Source organism: Coturnix japonica, chromosome 8 (genome assembly GCF_054131305.1).
Source record: "Coturnix japonica strain WE chromosome 8, WE-NBRP24, whole genome shotgun sequence".
NCBI lineage: Eukaryota > Metazoa > Chordata > Aves > Galliformes > Phasianidae > Coturnix > Coturnix japonica.
The window spans coordinates 8,583,350-8,606,793 of NC_140670.1; the positions used below are offsets into that span (position 1 = coordinate 8,583,350).

General features: G+C 41.9%; 1 protein-coding gene across 6 annotated transcripts in view; it reads left to right on the forward strand.

Annotated features, from left to right (window-relative positions):
* ARID5B (AT-rich interaction domain 5B) overlaps positions 1-23,444 on the forward strand; it is a 137,288-nt gene that overhangs the window by 98,325 nt on the left and 15,519 nt on the right. For all 6 annotated transcript variants that reach the window (XM_032445602.2, XM_085553999.1, XM_085554001.1 and 3 more), the window contains 4 exons: positions 1,939-2,051; positions 8,243-8,447; positions 10,765-10,817; positions 17,598-17,695. In XM_032445602.2, coding sequence (XP_032301493.2) covers positions 1,939-2,051; positions 8,243-8,447; positions 10,765-10,817; positions 17,598-17,695 — 469 coding nt within the window. The remainder of the gene's footprint in view (positions 1-1,938; positions 2,052-8,242; positions 8,448-10,764; positions 10,818-17,597; positions 17,696-23,444) is intronic.

Below are 23,444 nucleotides of genomic sequence, written 5' to 3' on the forward strand. Positions count from 1 at the left end.
AGTGTACCTGGAATTCAATAACAAACGCCTTTCTGCTTCTAGAGCTTTCAGCAAAGCATGAGGAGTGCTGTATAGTGTGGTATAGCACAGTGCCAGAACTCAGCACAAGTGTGTTTGGAAAACACTGAGCCTTGAACTGGTTTCTTTAGTTAAAAAAAAAGAGAAGAAAGAAAAGGTAATCTTTGTCCATGCACATTTGGCCCGTGCTTTAACACCTCTGTGCTTCAGTGCCAAGGCTGGGCTGTGTTGGGGCCCATCCAGCTGAAGGTGTGTGAGCCAGCATGTAGCACATGGAGGAAGGGCAGCAAGCACTGGTACCATTGGCGTGGTCCGGGTGTGGGCAGCATGTGGCAGCCTGCACCCTGAGCCCCAGGCCATGGCTCTGACTCAGGGCACAGCCATGGCACGGCCAGGGCAGGGTGCAGCCCGGTGTGGTGGTGCTCATGGGGACAGATAGAGATGGGGCAGGTGTTTGTCGACCGCAAAGGGTAATCAGTGCTTTATCTCTTTGTTTGATTCTGCTTGCTAGCCTCAGATGACATCTTCCAAATTGCTTTCTGCGGTACTTTTCAGTAAGCAGAATGTGCTTGGCTGCAGATAGATGGAGATATTTCTGAAGGATGATAAAGGCGTTTTTATACATACACAAATGGGGACTTGCACAAGTCCACATACCTGCGCTCACTGTGCTGGTGCTGGGGAAGGAGGAGGATGAGTCTGTGGGACATCTGGTCTTAAACCCGTGGCTTCTGTTTTTCTCCAGCAGACCAAATAGGGCACTGTTATTCCAACTATAAAATCAAATTAGCACCCTTTATTGTGTTTGCAAACTAATTAAAATGTAAAATGTCCTGAAACCACTGACTTACTGTGTGACAAATGTAAGATTAGAAACAATTAGAAGGCACTCAAGAGGTTTGTGGTGTTTAGATTTCTGACATTGTTCTAATCATCCCTTTAAGTAATGAAAACAATGGTTACCTAGAAATTAAAGGTTTAAGGGAAATTATCTTCTTCAGTACAGTCATTAGTTAATGATTGTTTATCATTTCCAGTGTTGCCAGAGTAGTCGGAGGCTGATTTCTAAATCCAAAAGCAGGCAGGACACGTAATAATGAGCAAACATCTGCTTCATCTCCTATTTCTCTATGTGATCATAATTTATATCATAATATCGTTATTGAAAGATGAGTCTGGTATTTTTTACGAAGATCCATTTCCCACAGCGTGGCCAGGATTTAGTCACTGTGTTATTTCAGAGCCGTTTTATCTTAAGAATTGGACAAAACTGAAAGTGATTCATGTTAATTTATACGTGTGGTATGTAACCCTTATGAAACAATCAATCACTTATTTCAGTACTTGTCAACTTCTAGAGCTAGTTATGTTTTTTGATCCGTTTCAGGACTCGGGGGTAATTTTATTTTTTTTTTAAACTTTTTTAGAAGAACTTTGACAAGAATGACAGTATATAAACATTTCTTGGAGCTGTAAGGAATTTTAATATTGCAGAACATTTCTAAAAACAGATGTTTCCCAAAGTTGGAAGTAGTAGTCAGTACTTTTACTTGAAGATTAACAATAATAAATGCAGCAGCTCATTAATGCGAAGTTACCTATTAATATTCTACTTTGTTCTTTTTTGTACCGTGGAGAAATATTTGTGCTTTCTCTCCGAGTCCTTCAGAGACCAGTGTTTGACTTTGTATTAATTAGTTATGTGAAAGTAGAATAGATTAGCCTTGGGGAATATGATATAGAAATGTATAGTGTGTCAAGACGTAACCCGTGGAGGACGGGAATCTCATAATAAGCATTTACTGTAGACAGATGTGTACATTTCTGTGACTGATTGTGGTGGAATTATTTATGATGCTTTCAGCTGTTAAGAATCCAGTATAAGACAGTGTACTCAAATTGTTCTCCATTAATTTTCAGCGCCAAATCTTAAAGGCAGACCACGCAAAAAGAAGCCTTGCCCACAGAGAAGAGATTCATTAAATGGCATTAAGGATTCCAACAATAATTCTGAAAGCAAAGCTGTTGCCAAGGTAAATCACTTCATAATATTCCTTTCAGTACATTCTCCTTTTTTAGGTACGGCCCTGCCTTTGTTTCCCAGCGTTTTGTTTCCAAATTAGAATGTAATTTATTTTCTTGGGGAGATAAATGTGATTTTTTTTCAACAGTTTTATTCTTTACTTTAAATCTCAGCTGTGTTGGAAGTTACCAGTACCTATAGTCGCCTAACAACCTAATGCAATCAGCTTGTTGGTAACTGGTAGTGTTTAAGCTTTCTTGGCACCCGCTGTTAGTTTTCACATTCTGTGACACACAAACATAGTTTGTGACAGTATCTTCAAATTAAAAATAAACCAGGGAGCAGCTCACCCTGTTACAATGCACTTCTAAATATAAATTCGAAGATAAACAGAGTATGAAACCAGAGCTGCTTAAATAATGGTTTCTAAGAAGCACGCACAAATGAGATTACCCTGATGTTAAGATCTTGACTTTAAAAAAGGGAGGGGGGGGGGTTCATGGGGTGAAGAAATTCAGTACAAATGCTTAAAAAAAAAAAGGAAAAAAAAAAAGTACAGATTCCGTACTACTTCATGTTGAGCTGCATATTCATTCTGAGGTCTGTTTTAAAGAGTATTCTTTATTTGCTGCAGTGCTTAGCCCGTGCTGAAAGTAAAAATTGGATCCTTGCTTTGTGTTTCTAGGCATATCTCTTAGTTATTTGTGGGTTTGTGTCTTTTACGTAAAATTACTTAAAAATGGAGTTTTTGCAGAGTAATTTACGTCTTATTTTCTCTGTTGTATGTGTGGTTTTAAATAGGAATTTGATTTTCTCTTAAAATAAAAGCAGCACAAATGGCTCCTTTCAAGATGATTTAATTTGAAACTGTAAGATGCAGAGATGGAAAATTACTTAGAGCAATACTTCTTGATTTGTATCTCTGTCAGAACTTTGTCACTGTGATACTTTTGAGCCCCTGCTAAGCATATTTGCATAGCCTGAATGTTTCGACCAACTCCTTGTGAGTCCATTGTTTCACTAAATTAGATGGATGTGTATCTGGAAAATGCTCCCATTGTTGTGACCATCTCTTTAGGAAATACAGTGAATCTATAGATCCATTTACTATCGTATTGTTATAGGCAGTGAATGTCCTGGGAGATTAGGAGGTTAAAGAGGTCAAGTGGAAGTGTTCTGCTCTGGGTTTCTCATAGGAAGGCAAATTAAATTCCACCTCCTCCTCCTCCCTAGGAGTTCGGTTAAAATTGTGCCTTCTGTTGATGACGATAAAGGAGGCTGAAGTTCATGATGAAACTCTGCCTTTAAGTCACTGTTTCTCTTCTCTTTGTGCCCTATTGTGCTCAGTTGGAGGCTGTACTATCGTGTTAGACAGGCGTGGTAAAAGGTGATGGAGCCTGGTGCGCTGAGTTGCAGGGTCCTGCCAGATGCTATGGAGTTTGTCTGAATGTTTTTGCTCTGTGGAAGAATGTGCAAAATCTGCAGCGTGAAAATGTCTCAATTTGCCTTAATCATCCCCCCCCCCCCCCCCCCCCCCCCAGCTATTTCTCTTGTTAAAATATTACTAGCAAAATGCAGCATGTGCTGTGTTGTCAAAGCACCCTGCTCTTTGGCACCTGATGTATAGGTATTAGGTAATTAAAAACAACAGCAGCACTTCATACCAAATTATTTACCCTTTCTGTTTATGTTTGGGTTCACCCTACCAGTCAAATGAGAGGATATTTCAGATAAGAAGTAATTCTACCTATTTATCTAGTCATACTGCGCTCATCATTGTGCAGATATTAATAGCATTAATTATCTTGGCCAGCTTAATTTCATTATAAATAATAGACGTGCTCGTGATATAATGTCCCTTGCATGTAGTCACACTGACTTCACTCTGGCTCTTCACATCAATCTGTGTTTCAGGGTTGTGGAAATATTTTAGTAAGAGGGGAGCAGTGAATCAAAAACCCTCCAAAGCAGATGCACAACACTTTTAGAGACCTGTCAATGAGTTCCTGGGGCAGTGGAAGTGTATGGGCAAGGGATGGAGGCCCACCTGCTGTGCTCTCCTTGTGGGAACACTGAGCTGTGAAGTCATCAGCTTAGGCTCTGTGTTAGCTTCACCATCCCGTTTTCTTCTCTAGCCTTGCGCCACGTCTGATGAATGCTGACAGCGGGTCCATAAAAAGCAGAGCTGAAAACTGCTAGACTAAGTGGGATGAATCCACCTGTGCTAGGTGCCAAAAAATATTGGTGATGGTCCTGGCCTTGTCCCAGCTAAAATCCCTTTTGAACAGAAGTTGTCCAGCTTTCTTCCTCAATTGATGGCACCCAGCATCTGACTGCAGCCTGACTTGAGCACAGTGGGCAGACAGCTCCAATGGAGACACCAGGACTGTAGGGTTTGGGCAGGGAAGGAGCAGAGATGGTTGAGACCAACACAGGCCACTCGTTTGTAATGACTTGCTGCATTCTGTGTTCTCAGCTGCTACTGACTAGAAAGCTTTATACATTCATACCATTCAGATTTCATGAGGCATGTTTACCTTGAGACATGAGCAGACAGATTATTTCATAGGCTTTTGCTGTTAACTTGGCACAGAAGAGTGTTTGTCTGTGTAGGAGCACTGAGTATAGGTGGCTTGGTGGAAATAGAACCATAGGAGGACAGACCTGCCACCTCTTGCTTGTGATCTGGTGTCTGGGTGCTGCATCGATTCAGGGGGATCCTGGGGATAGTGCCCATGTCAGCACTGCTGGACTGGCTTGTGTGACCCACAGGCCCTCGCATGACCCTTGATGTACCTACAAACCTTTCTTACTTGGTGCTCCCAATGAGCCTTTCCGAAGTGTGTAAAAGAGCACTGGAAGGCCTTTTAAAACTGGCTGACACGGCCGTTTCAAATAGCTGAAAGGATTAACTTGTTACACATGGAAATTGTCCCCAAATGAATCTACTCATTACATCTCCTAGTGCAAATGCTAAAGTAAATCTCTCACTTCATTTATATGGCAAGATCTGGGAAATTAGTTTAAAAGTTGCCAGGATTTGCTTTTCCTGTGGCCACAGGTGGCCTGGCATGCTCTCAGACCTGAAGATTTATTCAGAGAGCCTCAGATTTTATCTGATTGAAGCTCTGAAATACTGCTCTGTAGTGGTCTGCTGTGTGTGTGACCTCTGGCAGGAGAAAACAAACTCCTGCTGCACCCATGATGCTCACTGACTGCCTGATCCTGGCTCGTTCACCTCTGCCTGAGCATGGAGCCAGATGTGGCCAGATGTTTCCAGAGCCCACCACAGCATGCCCCGGCCTCTGCTGCAGCTCTGGACTGCCTTACAGGGCCTTAGCCCTATGCTTCGTTCTGGGTATGTTGTGCACACTGAAGCTGCAGCAAAAGAGCTTTACCTCCTCTGGAAATGGAACTCCCTCTTTACAACAAGTTCATTCTGCTTTCTGACTAGACCAGACAAGAGAGCAAGGCAAAATGCAGCGTTTTGTACCACAGCTTTGCCTTCTAGAAAGATTCAGAGTTGCATTTCAAGAGAGGGAATTGGTTTCTGGTTCCTGGTGCAAATGGAGCAGAGCTGTGGCTGTAATGCATTTGTACTGGATTTACACCGGTGCTATCCAGAACGATGCTTGGCCCTTTTGTTTCTGATTAATCGGAGGTCACAGCACTCATTCATGTCTCCTGTCACCTGGGGGAAGTGCCAGAAACGAGGCTTTGCCTCCAACTTGTGCAGGTGAAGCGTTTCGGTTTCATCAAAGCTCCTCTGAGCCTGGCACTGCTTGGAGGCCTTTCCTTGCATTTTGGCACCTTTGAGGTACGCAGACCCTTTGACCTCTCTTCTCTGTGTGCTGGAAGGAAGGACATTATGTGTAGCATGGAATTTCTCACTCCCAGTGGCTTTTTTTATATGATACTTTCTTTGTTTCCTTTTGTCTCTTTGGCAGTAACATCCCTTACCATTAGTTTGCTTTCAGAGAAGTGAGCTTTCATTTGATTTAGCATTTGTGCCCTGGCTGTCTTTGCAAGCATAGTTGAATTGCCTGGTTTCAAAAATTAAAACAGACTATAAAAGTTGAGGTTGACTGGCAGACAAACTGACTGACTGACTGACTGACTGACTGACTGACTTTCTTTCTCTCCAAGCAAGAGAGCTTCAAAACTTGAGAAACTGTTGTCAGGTCCAGTGAATTTATTCCAAGTGTTACCTTGCACATAGTTGCAGTTCAAATTAAAAATCCTATATTTAATGAAATAATGGGTTTGCACTGGAAGTGTTAACCCAGTCTTTGTATAGCACTGAACATTCTGACAATATAATCTAAACTTTATTATGGGAAGCTATTAAACAGTTTTGCAAGGAGCCAAAGTGAAAAAGTCAAGGGATTACAGCTCTGAACTGAAAAGTGAAGTGATGAAATCTGAAGTTCGGTTAGTAGGAAAAAGAATTCCCCTTAACTTCATTGAGTTTTGGATGAAATCCATGATCTTTACCAAAGTTCAATCAGTGAGCATATCTATTACTAAAAGGCAAAGCGTGGTGTCTTGTGCCATAGGAAGAAAATATCTCTTTGTAACATGCAACCAGGGAATACTGAGCAGTACATACTTCAGGAGTAAGGGATAAAGAAAAGCCCAGCAGGAAGTTCACTTTCCCATATCTGGTGTGTTTCCTGGGCACACCAAGCCTGTACCGTGTGGTGTCCTACAGGGAGAGTTTTCAGTGGCATCAAGCGTCTTGGAAAAGTGCCACCACTTCTCCCCTCTAGCATTGCCTTGCCCAGTGTCTGTAGAAAACTGCGGAGGCAGCTGACCCTACACCAGTGCTTTTTGTGGAGTTAACATCTTGGAGCAACGCAGAAGAAACAATTTTTGCTTTCCTTGAGCCTGAATACAAGGCATCTATATTGAGATTAAATAAGCATGTCATGGTTGTTCCGATGGTATGTTTGCTGTTTGGTCATCGCACTTACCTCCTAAATGTCAAGAAGTGCCCACAAAGCACCAGGTTGGAAGAAGGAGGGTCAATATTTTGCTTGACCATAATTCCCCTCTTGCTCTTCAGGAAGATGTGCTGCTCCCTCTGCTCTCCTCCCAAGATACCCAGTGCTGGTTCTTGGTGCTCACTTGGAGCACAAAGGACATGTCTTGGTTCAGGTGTGGAGCTGCAGAAGGCTCTTCATAGTGCTTGCAGGCAGTGACAGGACAGTGCAGATGTGAACGCCTGCTAGCACTTCCATTGCCTTGCAGTAGGCAGCTTCTCACTGGTTGTGCATTGGTCCCACCTTGGACACGGAGGGATTTGAAAGATCAGTTTGCAAGGTTCTACTCTTTGGTTTTGCTTCACATAAATTATGGCAGCGCTCAAATTGTAATTTGATTGATTCCATGTGAGGATTATCTCCATGATAAACTGCGAGATTAAGCCAGTTCCAAGGCTTGAATACTGATGAGAGGTTAAAGTGCTTGCAATTTGTTGTCTTCCTGACTGGCACATCTGCTGGGAAGGCCAGTGGGGGCTGTAGGACTCACATGCACCGGGGCTGCGAGTGCCTTGTGGGACAGGCTGCTGTTACCAGTCTCTTCCTTCTGCTCAATACCTGGGGCTGTGCTTAACTTCAAGCAGATGCTCAAGCCCTTTCGACTTAAGTCTGTGCTACAGCTGAACCTCTGCTCGTGTGCACTGAGGGTTCTGCTTGGGTAAGGCCTGCCAAGGTCTGCGTCTATTTTGGTGGGCCAAAGGAGAGAAAAATGAGTCTTTTCCGAGCTGGCTGCTGAGCGTTCCTGGAAGGGGCCGAACACCCTCAACTCCAGAGGTTGTCTGCGGGAGTTGACAATGCTCAGTGTCAGTCCTGGAACAAAGGTTATTATTAGACTTGCTAATGGCAAGTGTATGTGAGAGATGGGAGCTGTCTGTGACATAGCAATGTATAGTCATAAAAATGCAGATCTGGAGAGCATTACCAATGGGTTATAATGATTTAAAGATGTGGCTATTTAAAAATGTTGTGACTAAGATTCAGAACAAGGCATTTAGCTCTAAAAATAGCTTCCTTTGTTTCCCCTCAAACACAGTTGCATGGTTTGGCCTCTTCTTTTTTTCAGCAATCTATTCTGCTAGGAGAGGGTATTTGTTCCTTAAGTGAAAATTAAAGGTTACCCAGATCTGATATGACATCTTTTTTTTTTTTTTTTTCCCAGGTAAAATGTGAGTCTAAGTCAGCTTTGCCCAAACCCAAGAGTAACAACAGCAACTGTAAAAAAGGCTCAAGTGAGGATAAATCAAAGATTGCCATAGGTGAAGAATGCAGAGCTGATGAGCAGGCTTTCCTTGTGGCACTTTATAAATATATGAAAGAAAGGAAAACACCAATTGAACGAATACCCTATTTAGGTTTTAAGCAAAGTAAGTATCCTTTTTCTCACTTTCTTGTTGACATTTTAGAACAGTTTGGCTTCTCTGGGGAAAGTATTTGCACACAGAGCCTGTTTTAAAGCCTTATGGATGGGGGGGACCGTGTTTATATCTACGCATTTTCCAGATCAGGCAATTCTACTGTCATATGCCTAGATTTGCATCTCTTCCTTCTTGGGGTAGTTGCTGCCGGATATTTATAGGTTTAAATCCGCTGATTATGACTAGAAATAGGCATGTTGAAAACTCTCTAGTTTTCTGTTTTGTAAATCTGCAGCGTCTGTAATGCCTTTCTTCTGAGTTAATAACATGACGTATGTTTATTGTGCCCAGATGTTCTTTATGAAAGGACAAATATTAAAGGAAGACATTTAAAGGTGGTCGAGAAAGGCACAAAAGGGATCAGATTTTTCAGCCCAGAAATGTGTTTATAGTTAATAAATTACTGACTTTGGAGAATATAAAACCAGGCTGTATCTGTTTAATACAGAATGCAGTGTTTAAAATTGCTTTGGCATGTACAGTTTGTAGTGCCACAATCTGTAAAGCAATTGTAGGTGGAGAAGATACAGTTGTAACTAAATTCTACATAAATATTGCAGTGCAATGTAGAGTTTCCAACAAAAGCTGTAGAAGGGGTATTTTTTTCTCTTTATCTATAGGCTGATTGATACTTATTTTTTTTCCTTAAAGGGAGGACTCTATGGATTGAAATATTATTTACTCTAATTTATCTCGCAGATTAAACCCATGTGTTATTTTGATGAAGAATGTCAAACCTGTGTGTTTTACATAACAATTTACATACCTAATAGCAATTGGCACTGATTGCAACAGGCCTCCAGCAGCCATTATAAACTTATATAACTCCGAATGATTACAATGTTTGTCTGAAAACTGGCTGCTTGAAATGGAAGTAAAATTAATGTACTATGAACAGCTTCGTTGCATTATGCATTGATTCAGATTAAATCAAGGCCCAAGCAAAGCTCTTGATAGCTTTGAAGCAATACAAGGTTCAATGAGGCTTTCAGAACGTTTTGTGTTGAAGAGAGGATTCCCCCCCCTCTCTCTCCCCCCATTTTATTATGTGCTCCCTCATACATGGGGACAGGGTGGGCTTGAAAGACAAGCTCAAGTATTATTTCTAAAATTCCCATACAAGGTAAGACACCCTCCTAATATTTAGCTGAAATGCACTGAAAGTTGCCTGCCATTCATTATAAATTAGGGGCCTGATCCAGTAAATACTTAAATGCCAAGAGTAAGTACACTGAGAAGAGCAGAAGTGTTTGCAGGACAGGGCTCTGTATTTGTCCAGCAAGACTTGTGCAAACACTGCCAATATAAATAGGTTAGTGCGAATGAGCAGTGTGTACACTGCATCAGAGCATCCCCCCGTGGAGAAGGAGATCCTGTCCGCTGTGTTCTGAAGCATTATTGCTGAGTCTGGCCTGAAGTGCGAGCAGTGTGTCTTTTGGGAGCCACTGCTTCCTTCAGGAACAGTGCACTGACTTTACATAAAGCTGTGACATCAGTTTTTCTGCTGTCAATTAGCATAAAACAAAAAGAATAAAATAAGGCCAGCATGAGAAGCACATGAGAGGGAAGAAATTACACAGGAAGCAACAAGCATCTCCCAACATGCCTTTTGAAGGACTTACCTTTGTTCCTTTCACCCCACAGCCAGGGGCAAGGCATGACCACCTGTACCTTAATTACTATGGTAATTTTCATTTGTGCTCCCCCCGGGTTCATTTACACGGGACCCATTAGAACGCAGCTTATTGCTTATTGATTATGGAGGTCATTATGTGAGCTGCAGTAAATATTGGATATTGTTGTTTAATCGATAGGCTTTCACTGTGAGCTGGTATGTGGTTCGTGCTTGCTTGCTAATGAAATCAGTATTAAACAAATAATTAAAAGCAACATTCTTCCCAATGAATAATTTTTATTATCAAAGTTATGGAAACATGTTACAGTCTCATTGTACTGTGCTTCTTATCAGCAAACTCAAATGAGCCCATTACCTTTGTCTCAGTGTGTTTTTCCAGTCCTGTTAAGGAATCTAAGTCTGTTCTCTTATATGTAATTAAATATATATATATATATATGTAGTATGGGCTAATATTTACTTTTCAGATTATGTAAATATCTCTTTGGAAAATGTTTCACAGGAGCTTTTTCAGGGGCTGTGAGCTTTTTTTTTTTTTTTCTACTTTTTAAAGAACTGTTTAATTTACATTTCTTTGAAATATGTTGGTTAATGCAATGCTTATCTAAATACTTATTGTCCCTCTAACAGTTAACCTTTGGACTATGTTTCAAGCTGCTCAAAAACTGGGAGGATATGAAACAGTAAGTGTTTAAGTAACTTAAATGAAATAATTGTGCAATCTGACTTTTCCCTGTTAGAAAAAAAAAAAAAAGAAAAAAGAAAAGAAAGAAAAAAGCTGTAAAAGCAAACAATCATTTGCTGCATTTTAGGCTGGCTGTACACATTGCGGGTTTATTGGACCGTTTTTGGAAACAGTCCCAATTAGTTCCAGGTTTGGCAAAATTGTAAACTTGTCGTAAAAGCTACAAGTGGAAAACATATGTAACTCTTCCCTGTCAAGGAAATTAGTTGGGTCTGTAATTTTTTCCCATGTTGAGAAAGGGCTATTATTGTACAACAAGCCAAGATTGCATAAAAGAAATTTCACTTGGCAACATCCCTGACATCTGTTCATGTCTAATATGGGAAATGTATTAAAGGCTTTCAAAAGTAATCAGCATTGTCCATTAAGGAATTGTATGCTGCAGTATCTTCTCTTATTCCGAGTGTAAAAGAACTTTATTAGACAAGGGTCAGTACCACATAAACAGGAAGTTATCGAAGTAATTCAGAAAAGCCTCTGACACTTTTTATCAGCTAACCATATCTGACAAGAGCGGTTTATTTTTAGCTTACAGGAAAATTTGAAGGCTATGGATTTTACAGCGTGTATTTTGAACCAATAAAATATTAGAGCAACAAACTTAGATTAAAATCTTGAAAAGAGAAGAAAGAGCTGCATTAATATGGCACATAGAGATGACATCTGTAATAAAAACCAATTGACATAGGAAGATGTCGTCATTGGAAATATTTTCTTTGCACACAATGATCAGATTAAGTTGTTCAGTTCCTGCCGCAGTTGGATGAAAGAAATTATTTTTGCTTTGTTTACGAAGTAATCTGGGACATATCTGTGCTGTAGAGAACTGACAAGAAGAAATGCACTATCAGGAGACTGAAAGTCACTCAAAGCAGAATACAGAACTCACTGTTTTCCTTCCCTACAACAAAGCATATTGTTCTGTAAATTAACAACCCGAGTTTATTAGCATGGGTGTAGCTGGGATTTTGTGCAACACGGAACCTGACATTCCCAACAAAAATACGTGCTTGATTTGGCTTCTGTTATTTCTGTATCTTTCATTAACCAGCACATACCATGCTTACGTACAGGACTGTGCGTAGGTGTGCTAAGGAGTATATATGCATGAATAGCTACCATAGATGCATCGTTACAGAAATTATGAGCCAACAATAATTGCTGTGAGTTGTAAAGCACAATGAAAGCAAGGGCTAAAATCCTGGTCTTGATCCAGAGCCCAAGAGAAGGCAGGGAGGACGCTGAAAGGAAAGTGAGGTGTTTGGAGCGCTCAGGAAGGCAGCAGTGTTTCAGGTCTGCTTGGTGAGACTGAGGACAGAAGGGCTGCCAAAGTGGGGGCTTGCTAGAGAATGCTGAGTTCTAGTGCCAGAGTGAGAGAGGGCAGGAGGTTCTAGAGACAGTGAACTAAGTGAACTTCTGTCCGAGGGAATGGGAACAAGAGGATGAGTTTCTGAACAAGATGCCAGAGAGCCAGGTTTACCAACAGCAGGAGTCTGTGTGAGGAGAAACATGAGAGGATGGGAGGGGTAAGTTAACGCACGTGAAACTCATACAGGGTAGCATCAGTCCATCCTTCTCTCAGAGCTCCTGCCCTTTCCTTGGTGATAGATGTTCCCAGTTGGTTAGGGGCATTTGCCACCTTTGATGAAAACAGCAGTAACATCTCAAGCTGTCGGACATACCTGGGAGCCCAGCCTTGGTTTAGGAGTGTCTTTGCTGAAGTGATGGGCTGTTTCTACAGCTGTGAGTGGCTTCTGTGCCACTGAAGCTGGGAGGACCACACTGATACGACTTGGGCTGTACATGGAGGCTGTTTGATGTCATCCTTTTCTGTTAACATCTCACCCTCAGTATGGACGTGCCTTTGCTTTGTATGCCCTGAATGTTAGGCCATTAGCTGTTGGAATACTTTGTCCTGTGCACACCCTTTTTTTTTTAGAAATTTATAGCTGGTTTGTGTCCATTGAGCTTGCCAAACTGCATTGGTCTGCATATATTTATTTTATTATGGTGAGCATCAGTAGGAGACTGTTGTATATGATTTGGGTTTCATTTTCTATCAAGGCATCAGATGACTGGGGTAACGTGGACCTCAGTCTTAGTTCCAGACTCTTAGGCAGGTCTGCATAGTCCCATATTTAAAATTTCAAGTGAGTGCTGTAATTCAGTCACAGCGAGATTCTACCACTCGCACAGACAGTTGTGATTGTGTCTCATTTGCACTATTTTTTTATGATCTAAAAGTGAATTAAATTGAAGTGCAGAGAATGACTTTCTTAAGCTATCTGTCTTTCCTTACTGACATGTTTTAGGTACTGGAATGAATCCGGTAGCAGAGACTATTAGCTATACATACAGGATATTTAGTAGTGTCAAGTCATCATTGTGTGTCATATGTTTTTATTTAACGGTTCTCCAGTTAGACTACTTGTGAGAGTCATTTCTTATTTCTCCATTATCTGTTTGGTTACTAATTCCTAGTTAGTTGTCCCCCGCAGCAGTGTAATACCACACTTCCATGTATTTCTGATTGGACATAGTACAGCCTTAATAAAATCAGGATCCCATACAAATTGGTCTAACCTTTACAGACAAAACGCTCTTTTGAATTGGTGGGATCATGTTTCTCTCCAGTGAAGTAGATGAAATGAACATCTTTACTGCTTGAAGTAAGAGAGTGCACTGGAAAGCACTCTGTACAGCAAGCCTTCGCAGTATGAATGGTTTAAAATGTCCCCAGATCCTTGGAAGAAAAGTCACATTCCGGGGGGCTCAGCTGCAGTGACGTTTAACAACCATGGAGTGGAATTTTGTCAGTCACCCTAAGTCAAGGGAGTAAAAGATGCAGATGTTCAGAGATGGGAAACTTCCAGGAATTATTTCAAGAGTTGTCTTTGGCAAGTCCTGAGGTGGCTTCTTTCCTTCTGAGCCAACACAGGAGGAATGCCTTGGCATATTTGTAAAAGACTGTTGTGCTGAATGGGCTTAACCTGCAGATATCTTACGAAGATAAAAGGTAAAAAGAAAATCGGGTGGGTCTTAACCCTTACGTTCCCCTGAAGGTCAGTGAGATCCCATTTAGCTGCTGCCTTCCGGAAGCAACAAGAAATTGCTTTAGTTTTTAGAAATTAATGATTGACACACAAAAGTTCTGTGTCTGGGCAGGCCCAAAGGAACTGATATCTTAGTGGAATGCAAAACTGCTAATCAACAGAGCTCTGTTTTGAAGAGCCTTATGAAGATCATGTACCATGACCAGCAAATCCCCCATTCAGTTTGGAGCAAGAAGCTGGGAGTGGCAATGGAGAAGATCATACATTCCTCAAATCAGAAGATGCTATTAAAAGCATTTGTATAGACAGTCCTCTACTTTAATAGATAAGATCTTTGAATTAATTTGGTTGCTTTTGAGTACCAGTCACAACCTAATACTGTGCTTACAAGAACAAGATCCAAATCTGCTCTTGGGTCCCTGGACTGAGCAGTCTCTTGCTTAACTCCAAATTCTGCTGATAGGGAAAGATGGCATGCAGGTTTTCAAAACCCCTGGATCCCAGTGGCCGTGGTCTAGTACTGTGGATCTGTAGCTTGGAGCAAACTGTGGGAAGGGTCTGCAAACCAGAAGACCACTATAAAACTGAAGCCAGCAATAGGGTGGAAAGCTGTCAGAGATTAGGCTGGCCTGTGCAATTGCCTTGATTAGTAGATGAGCCTGGAGCATCCTGTGCTCTTAGGATTGTGGCAGATACTGAGAGAAATGTACATACTGTTGGGAACAGAGGAAAACAGACCGGAGAACTAGAGCAACGAATAACTTTGTCCTCTGTATGATGTCTCCTACAGCAGGTCAACTGAAGTCAAGAAACTGAAAGTGAATTTACTAGAAGTATGAAATGAAAGTGCTTAGGAAGTAGTTGTTAAAGCTTTTACAGAATGTTTGTTGTCTTACATTACTAAAGCTCCATGCCCCTAAAAATGACACTTGTGAATGCGTTTATAGGAAATGTCCTGCTCAGCCAACTAAAACATTTTCATATTTTTGCACTTTTCTGTTGCCTCCTTTTCTGTTTCTCATGTGTCCCAGTCACGGGTGTGTCACTAACAAGGACCACATAGGAACCCATTCAGAGTAGAAAGCCGCTGTGTAAAAGCAACCAAGACAGGCCTTTTGGGTACAAACAGTAACCATAAGCAAAGCATTGCCAAGCAGTACCCTTTCCTGGCTCCTCAAGAAGTTCATCATCACTGAAGGTGGGTGGGAGAGACTTCCATGAGAAAAGCAAGCAGTCCTTAATTTGAACGTAGCCAGCGCAAGCATCCATCTGGAGCAGTGCTGCCCTGCATGGTAGTTGTGAGGTTTTCACAACGCTGCATTTTGTTCAGGTTTTTTAAGGATGCAATTTATCACTTACTTTAGTCCTTTGAAGTTTATTAAGCATAAAACCTAAACTTTCCAGAGCAGGGGAAAACTCATCTACAGGCTTGGTTAGAATAACAGTTATTTCAGGGAATGTCAAATTTAAACGTGGGAGGGCACAACTCTGCTAATTGCTAAGGAGTTCTGATCCTCTGCAGAGGCAGAATTGGATAAAGCTGGGCAAATGTTTATGTAAATACTATTATTTTTAAGAGCCTAGAGGAGATGACACCAGTAAGGGTCCGGTGACTTCAGAGGGATTCCCTTTCCACCTTAAGGAAGGTTGTGTTTGCTATTGCTCCAGCTTGACTATCAACTTTGGATTTGGCTCATAGTTAATGAGACTTTGGTTCTAAGGCTGCTATGTTCTTTTTGAAAATGGACACCATGCTTCATAGTAGCATGGGCATGTTTAAAAAGGGGACTTGCTGTAGACCTCTTTGTAACGATTCCTTTGTTTAAGTTCAGAGATTCTGCCACAGCACCACTGTACTTAGACAAAGATGAAGTCCTGGCCCAAAGCTTTGCATGCCAGCTGGGCCAGGCCTGCTAGGAGGGGAGAGCACAGCTCACCATGTAGCTTTGAGCATTTTTGTTCCCTTAGCCTCTGAGGCTGCCATGTTACATTTGATAAAAGGCCTCTTGCAACAGCCCACTAGGGACCTGTGATTTTGGGTAGCTATCAAAAGGCAAGGGTTTTTTGGCCATGCCTTCTGCCTGTCCCGATGACCATAACAAAGGTGTGAGAGGCAGGACCTGAGGTGGCTTTCCATCCAAGCTTTCCTTTACAGCTTGGGACGTGATCCAATGGTTTTTGACCTTTCAGGCTGCAGAAGGAGCATCCTTTAATATTCCCAGGAGTTGATGTTCTTTACAGCTCATTATGATTCCAGTTTCTCAACCCCTTCAGTGAAAATAATAGACCGAAGTGTGGGTAGTTTGGGGAAGAGATGCTGTAAGGACTTAAATAGATTTTGAATGAACTTTTTCCTCAGCTGAGTGTTTGGTTTTATTTCAGTAGTTCATTTGTGCTGAATTTATCTGCACTACTAAGTACTGGTAGTGAGTTGGAGCTGGTGCAGATGTTTTCTGAGAACTACACAAGCAGTGAACTTGGAGGAACTGTAACAATACCAAATGCTAAGTCTGCAGGCAGCCTTTTGGCTTCAGAGAATGATTTCAGCAAAGGAAGGATTTTCCTTTTATGTAGAGCTAGAAAGAAATACCTCTTACCCTGTAGTATTTAATGATGGTAGCTATCTCCTCTTCTTTAGATTAAAATTACAGGCCTCAGATTGCGAGTTGTAATATTTGTTTTCTTCTGATTGCTGCCTTTAGCTCCTCAGTAAATGCCATTGACTGCTCTGTGGGTAACTCCAAAGAAGCCTCCGGGGCTGAATATATTAAAATCCACAGCATTCCACAGAAAATGACAAAATTCTCCCAAAATTGCCCCCACAATTTTCCACTGGCCTTCTTTATGAGCTGCAGGCAAAGGAGGGTGATCTATTGTGCTTGTCCTATTCCTGTTTTTCTTCCTGTTTTAAATATAGCGGAATATATAAAATAATGAAGTGGTATTCAGAAACAATTCTTTTGCCAGGTCTTCCATCTGTTATTCTGTATAATCCTAATTTCTGAACGAAAAACAGAGCCATGGTATGCAACTCAATATGTTACAAGATGTTTATTTTCATCTGTGTAGTCCAATAAAATACATAGCTCAAATATTAACATTGGAGTATGTTAAGATTTCATTACTATTTGATCTATATATTTTACTGACATAAATGGATAAAAATAAACAGCTTGTAACCTATAGAGTTACAGACTATGCTTTTGTGGATTTACAGAATTCTGTGGTGGATTTGGGTTTTGCAGCAGATTTATTTTCTCTAATTCAGTTAAAATAACTACGTAATCATTATTTGTGCTGAGTACGGGTCTGGCTTCATTTTCATAATTCACCGTGGGATTTGTCTGCATAACTTCTGATGGTTAATGACCCTATATTGATTGAGATTCTCTTTTGTGAGGCTGGATTGCTTGTGACTTGATAATGAATCAGTCAGATCACTCCATTTAAGAGCGAGAGAAAATAGGCGTAGTGTTAACTTACCAAAAAAAAACCACAACCCAACACCCAGAGCTTTGTGTGCTCTGTATATTCTGTAGGGGCTTTTATTGTTCTTGTAGTACATGCTGTTCTGGAAGTGTCACACATGCATTTGTTGTTGTGAACTCAAACGCTGTAGAATCTGTAAAGATGCAAGATTAAATTTTCCATTGCCATTTTTACAGATAACAGCCCGTCGACAATGGAAACATATTTATGATGAATTAGGTGGTAACCCTGGAAGCACAAGTGCTGCTACATGTACTCGCAGACATTATGAAAGGTAAGATAACGAATCTGAAATGCTTGTTTAATAATGAAAAAATTAATTTGGAGAACCTTCAAAGCGTTTTATAAGGAATTAGAGAAAGAGAGAGAGAGGGAGAGAGAGAGGTTTCTTAAAGATGTAGTAAATTTTCCCCCAACAGTTTAGTCAGATAATCCATTGTAATTTAAACCAGAATAAATGTCTCCAGTGGCTAAATAAATAAAACAAGCATCTATTTTTCTTTGGTACATATCTTAATTTTTACAACAGATTTCCGGGTAAAGAAGCTGAAAAATGGAGCAAAGCATACTAAAGGAAAAATGAGAAACGACAGCTAATTGATGCAGACACTTGTCTTCTGTCGTTTTTTAGGAATACCAATTAAGCAAATTGTGGTTGTGATCAAAATAATGGGGCGGCCCACAATGCAGGGTGCTGTTAATGTTGTAGGTCATGCAGAGCATTGCATTCCTCTTCTTCACTGCATTCCTTCCCTCCTCCCTGCCTGCGAGCTGCTGCCAAACACTCTTTCTCTGCAGCCATTGTTGCTGGTCAGAACTGTTGATTTCTTATTCTTCCCATGTAGATAATAACTTCCAGGGCTTGTGAAGCCAGCATGCACTGAATAAAATACTGGAGCTGGAATGTTGTTTTGGTTTACTTAGATTTTTAGAAACTTTTCTTTTTTTTTTTTTTTTTTTCTGTAGACAAGAAAATTTTAGTACAAGATCTGCAATTTCAGGCTCAAATAAGGAAAGTCCAATCTCTTGTTCCTGGGTGTAAACAAGTTACGGTGCTGGGCTCAGGAAAAGGCTGGTCTTGCTGTGCACAGAACTGTGCGTGCTGGGCATTTTTTCACCCTCTTTTCATGCTTTATGTGTTGGGCACTCTGAGGGAGATGCTGCCTGCACCGTGGAGAAAAAGGCTTGTTGCCATCCTTCACAGCTCTGGCATGAGGGCCGGGGTGCACCAAGAAGTTCCATCCAGTGCACTATAACAGAGTTTGGAGCCAAGCAGTAGGGCAAGTTGTGTGAGTTGCTGTACATGTCAGATAGCATTTTCTCTGCTATTGCGTTGCTGACAAGTGTTATAGATTGCTCTAATTGATTCATCAGGTTATCTGAATTCAGCTCTTCCCTCATTACAGTTCCAAGAGGCTCAGGGGTTCCTCTTTGAACCCAGGCCAGTGGATTGGTTGAAGCTGGCAGCCTGGGCTTTCCCTGGCCAGGTGTACCTTGCAGAACCCTGGTTTTTATTTTTGTCAGAGGGGACCTGGGCACATTGAGAGTTCAGGTTCTGCGAGTTCAGGGCACACAGGGAACAAGTGTTCCTTGGCTTGGTGCTGAGATTCAAGATTCACTGAGAGAGCAATTCCTCACTAGCTATGGAAAAATAAATGAGCCATTCACAAAGACACAATGAACCCTCCTCTCTTTCTTCTACTTTCATGCTCGCGGTTCATTATTTTACATGCAAGATCCTGGAATTGTGCTCTTCTTCTTCATGATGCACAGAGACTCCTTCCTGTGACTTAATCAGAAGTTACTTAGGGATATGCTACAAAGTACCACAGCTTGTTGTGCTCACTAGAAAAGCTGAGCAGATTCACCTTGCCTTCAAGGTACAACAGGCTTTCTGGGTACCCAAAAATAATTCTGCTTGCCAGGAGCCGGTCTGAGGGAGGAGATAGCTTTAGCTGATGGTTGAGATGAGTCTTAAGGCATCAAAGAGCACAGCAAAGGGATCATGTTCCAGAGCCAGGACCTATTGCTCAGGTCTGTGTGGTGGGCTGTCAAAAGATGGCAGCTGAAGAAAGGGTCTTGTAGGATTTTTAGATCAGCTCTGAGCTGGCATTAGATCTGCTTTACCAAATCTGGTCCGAAAAACTGAAACTTACGTAGAAAAAACCTCAATGATTGGTCCAGTCTCTAGATTTCTGGTGTTAGACTCTCTTCTTCTATCATGAGAAAACTGTATTGAGCCTCAGATTTAGAAAAAAAGTAAATGAAATTGTCATGGTTTGTTTCAGCTGGTAATTCAAACTACAGCACCTGTAAATGTAATGTTCATTTATAGCCAAAGTGCTCAGATGACATTTAATCTAAAGCTAGAACTGCAACGCAGGAATACACATTAATGATTCAGGATGCACATACATTTTCTAACTTGAAGGTGAGCTGTAAAGCTAAACTGGAAATTGAATTAAGCTGGGAAGTAAATGTTGAATAAACCTCATGATTTTTCCCTTCTGGATCCCAGTGGCCTTTCCTTTCTTACTGGAGGCAGGACAGGCAGCTCCCTGGTGCCACTGGTGCTGCTGTTTGCCTCAGCCCTGCCATCCGTCTCCACAACTAGATGCCAAGGGCACGGTGCTGTGGTAGCTAGTTTTCAAGTTGATGGAGAAGCTACCAGCTGTTTGTACTGGCTTGAGCCTCCCAGAGCTGCATGGATAGCAGTGACCTTCCAGTGACAGCATTAGGATACTAAAGTATGTAATGCATGTGACTCCCCACATGGCCGCCCAGCCACTCCTCCCAGCGCCCCGCTGCAGGATGGGTTTCCATACCCTGTGCCTGGTTCATAGAAAAGAGAGAAGAGTCAGAAAGTGTGCCAAGGTAGCAAGCACTAAAACCAAGCCAAAGTATAGGAGTGCTGGTGTGGCTGAGGGCAGGCTCTGCTCTCTAGTGCCCATCACAGCAGGAGAGTCTGCAGTGCCTGTCCCTGCTGGGCCCTGGGTGGCAGGCAGCTTGGGGACGGCCTGGGCCTTGTTCCCTCTAAGGGGAGATTCTGGGTGCCTTATCAACTGATTCATTTCAAGCAGTACGGTTTGTGTTTCCTGTAAATGTTTTCATTTTAAAACGAGGTGAGGTTGCAAGTGTTTCAGTAAGTGTTATTTGTACACTAGTTAGACAACTTCTGTTTTATTAATGAGCGTAATAATGAAAGTGCAGGATGCTGAGTAGAAGTAATGTGTGTTTTTATTTAAAGTATAGCAGATATCATGTAATGCCAGTGAATGTGTTATTGTCACTGTAGGCATGGCTGGTCTGAACCTGCCTCCAATTGGGTTGTTTCAGGTAGGCCCCAGCACTTCATAAAATGTCTTTTGTCAGCCTGGTTTCCCTTCCATATCTATCCATCTCTGTCAGTTTTTAATATTAGTACCAGGCTCTTGGCTATAGTCCATTAGTACAGTACTTAATTGCTCATGTTACAGATGATTACCAATATAAAAAGCATTAATGTTTTCCCATCGTGGGGCTGTTGCTGTCTGTGGTTCAGGCCGTGCAGAGCTGAGTTGTTGTTGTTGTTTTGGTCATTACTGTTTGTGCTCTGTGCAGGCGGTTCCCGTGCTCTCCGTGTCAGCTCTATTCACCTGGGCCTTCCTGGGGAGTGTGAGCCCTTGTTGGAGCCCCATCTCCCTGTTATCAGCAAGCCCTCAGAAACGGCTGCTCTTCTGCGAAGCGCTCTGCTCCCCGCTGCCTTCCCTCCCCAATGCAGTTGTGGGTTTCACATGCAGGGGTTGAGGTTTCTTTTGCTTTTACAAAGAACACATGATCGGCAGCTTTAATTACCCCTTGTAAAAGATAGGCTGTGTTTCTGCAGCGCCAGTGACGTTGCTGGTAGGGATTTTTCATAAATATTACACCTCCACCCCCTCAGAAAAAAAAAAAAAAAAAAAAAAAAAAAAGCAACAAAACACAAAAACCACCACCAACTTGCTGTTTCGCAAGGTGTAAAAAGTTGCAAATAAAACGTGTGCAATTGCATGTTGGGGCCTTTTGCGCCTCAGAGCCTGGCTGCCTTTCATCTCAGTTTCTTCCAAAGCAAGCCCTGTCCAGCAGCTACACACGGATGTGCAGGGCTGGGGCTGCTGGTGTATAGCAGAGTGTAGTGCTGCCCCTCAGCTATGCAGTGGACAAATGTGTTGTGTTGGAAGGTGCTGTGGCCAGCAGCTCATGAGCCACCAGAGCCTTGGCTGCCCAGCTGTCCTGGTCAGACCCAGGTGGCAAGGGACCATGGCAGGACTCACCTGTCTGCAAATCCAGGTAGCCAAATGGGCAGTTTGCTCTAAAGCCACGGCTGCCAGGACATTGCAGGGATCATGTGGTTGAGGGGACCTCAGTGGGCTGTGGGGTTTTGCAGCCCTGCAGGGCAGTTGTGCCATGCTTTGGGGACAGACTCCTGGGGTCTGTGGCCCCTGGGCACCTGCAGTACATGCTGCACATCTGTCCCCTTCCAGCAGACTGAGAACAGTGAGATCCAGCCTGCAACCTGGAGCCCATTCTGATATTTTTTAGTCTGAATTGCACACATAAATATTATGTATTATCAGAAACACAAGGCGGGTCAAAATAAGTCCCTTATATGGTTTCCCTTTAAGAACCGTGAAGTTTCTCTACCCTAAGGATATTGTGAAGTAATTCAATATGCAAGGAGAGTCCTGCATTTCTTACAAATGCTGCTTGGTTTTGTTAAAGCGTTTGGATAATTTTGGTAAAGTGTAAGCATTTTGGTGGAGTTTTGTAGCAAATAGCAGCTGGTCTTTTAGGAGGGGAGAAAAAATAGGAGCCTTTTAGAGTATATACGTGAAAATGCTTATGGTAGTCTTCTAATTTATGTTGTAATTTATCAGAGGTTTTGGTTTACATTGCTAAGTGTGAAAACATCCTCAGGCAAAAGTTAATCAAGTGTTATGTCATCCTGTAAACTACAGCTAGCTCTTTGTTTGACCCAAAAAAAAAACCAACCTTGCCAAGCAGTAGTTTCTTCTTGTAATAGCAACTTGTTTTATTTTTGTCTTCACCCCACTTTCCTGCCCCCCTCCCACTTCAGCCAGTCACAAACTCCCAGAAAACTTTTCAAGTTTCAAACTGTCTGAGTAGTTTTCCATCAAGCATGAATTTAAGCCTGAAGATAGATGAGGTGTCGTAGTCCTCTTTTTCTTTTCCTGTTATTTTTGAGATGTTTTTTTTTGTTGTTGTTTGTTTGGTTTGGTTATTTTTTGATAAATAACAAGAGGTTTCTTCTTGAGATTTTCTGCCCTTGGGGCTTTATCATTAAGATTAAATAACTGCACTCTCAAGCATACCACTGAACAAACATCTTTTCAATTATGTGAGTAACAGATGCTTTAACAAAGGAACTATTGAAAATTCAGAAAGCTCCCCCCTCCCCAAAATTTAAAAAGTATCAGATGACAGAGGAATGTAATTGTTTACCATTAAATAACAGATCCTTAGCTGTCCATTCAGAACATCTGAGGACGTGCTGTTTTTTCAGAATTTCTTCAGCACTGGGTTTCCAGCCTAGGATACTTAGTGGTGAGCACTGGAGTCATCGGGTGAGCACACCAGATGATCGGGTATTCTCTTCCAGAGAGGCTCATGGTCTCTCTTCCTTGCAGGGAACTAATTCCCCAGCCATATCTTCCCTTCCACTCAGGGTCTTGCACCCTTCGCTGTACACTAAATCTGGGATGCTTGTTTCCCCTTGCTGAGCCATAGGATGGAGAGTGTCTGAGCTTGCATCGCCTGACAGTGAAGCTAAATCAGCAGCTGTGTTTGTAATGTCACTAATTTCTAGTTTACCTAAAACAAAGTGCCTTTGAATTCTCTCACAGCAATGCAGTTCCCACCTTTCAGCAGCGAGCTGTTCTCATTACCCACCAGCACTCCCAGTGGGCTGTGAGGAAAGTTGCTGATGAAAGGATGAAAGAGCCATTTCTTTAAGGAAGGAAAGTTCTTTGGAAACAAAATCGAAC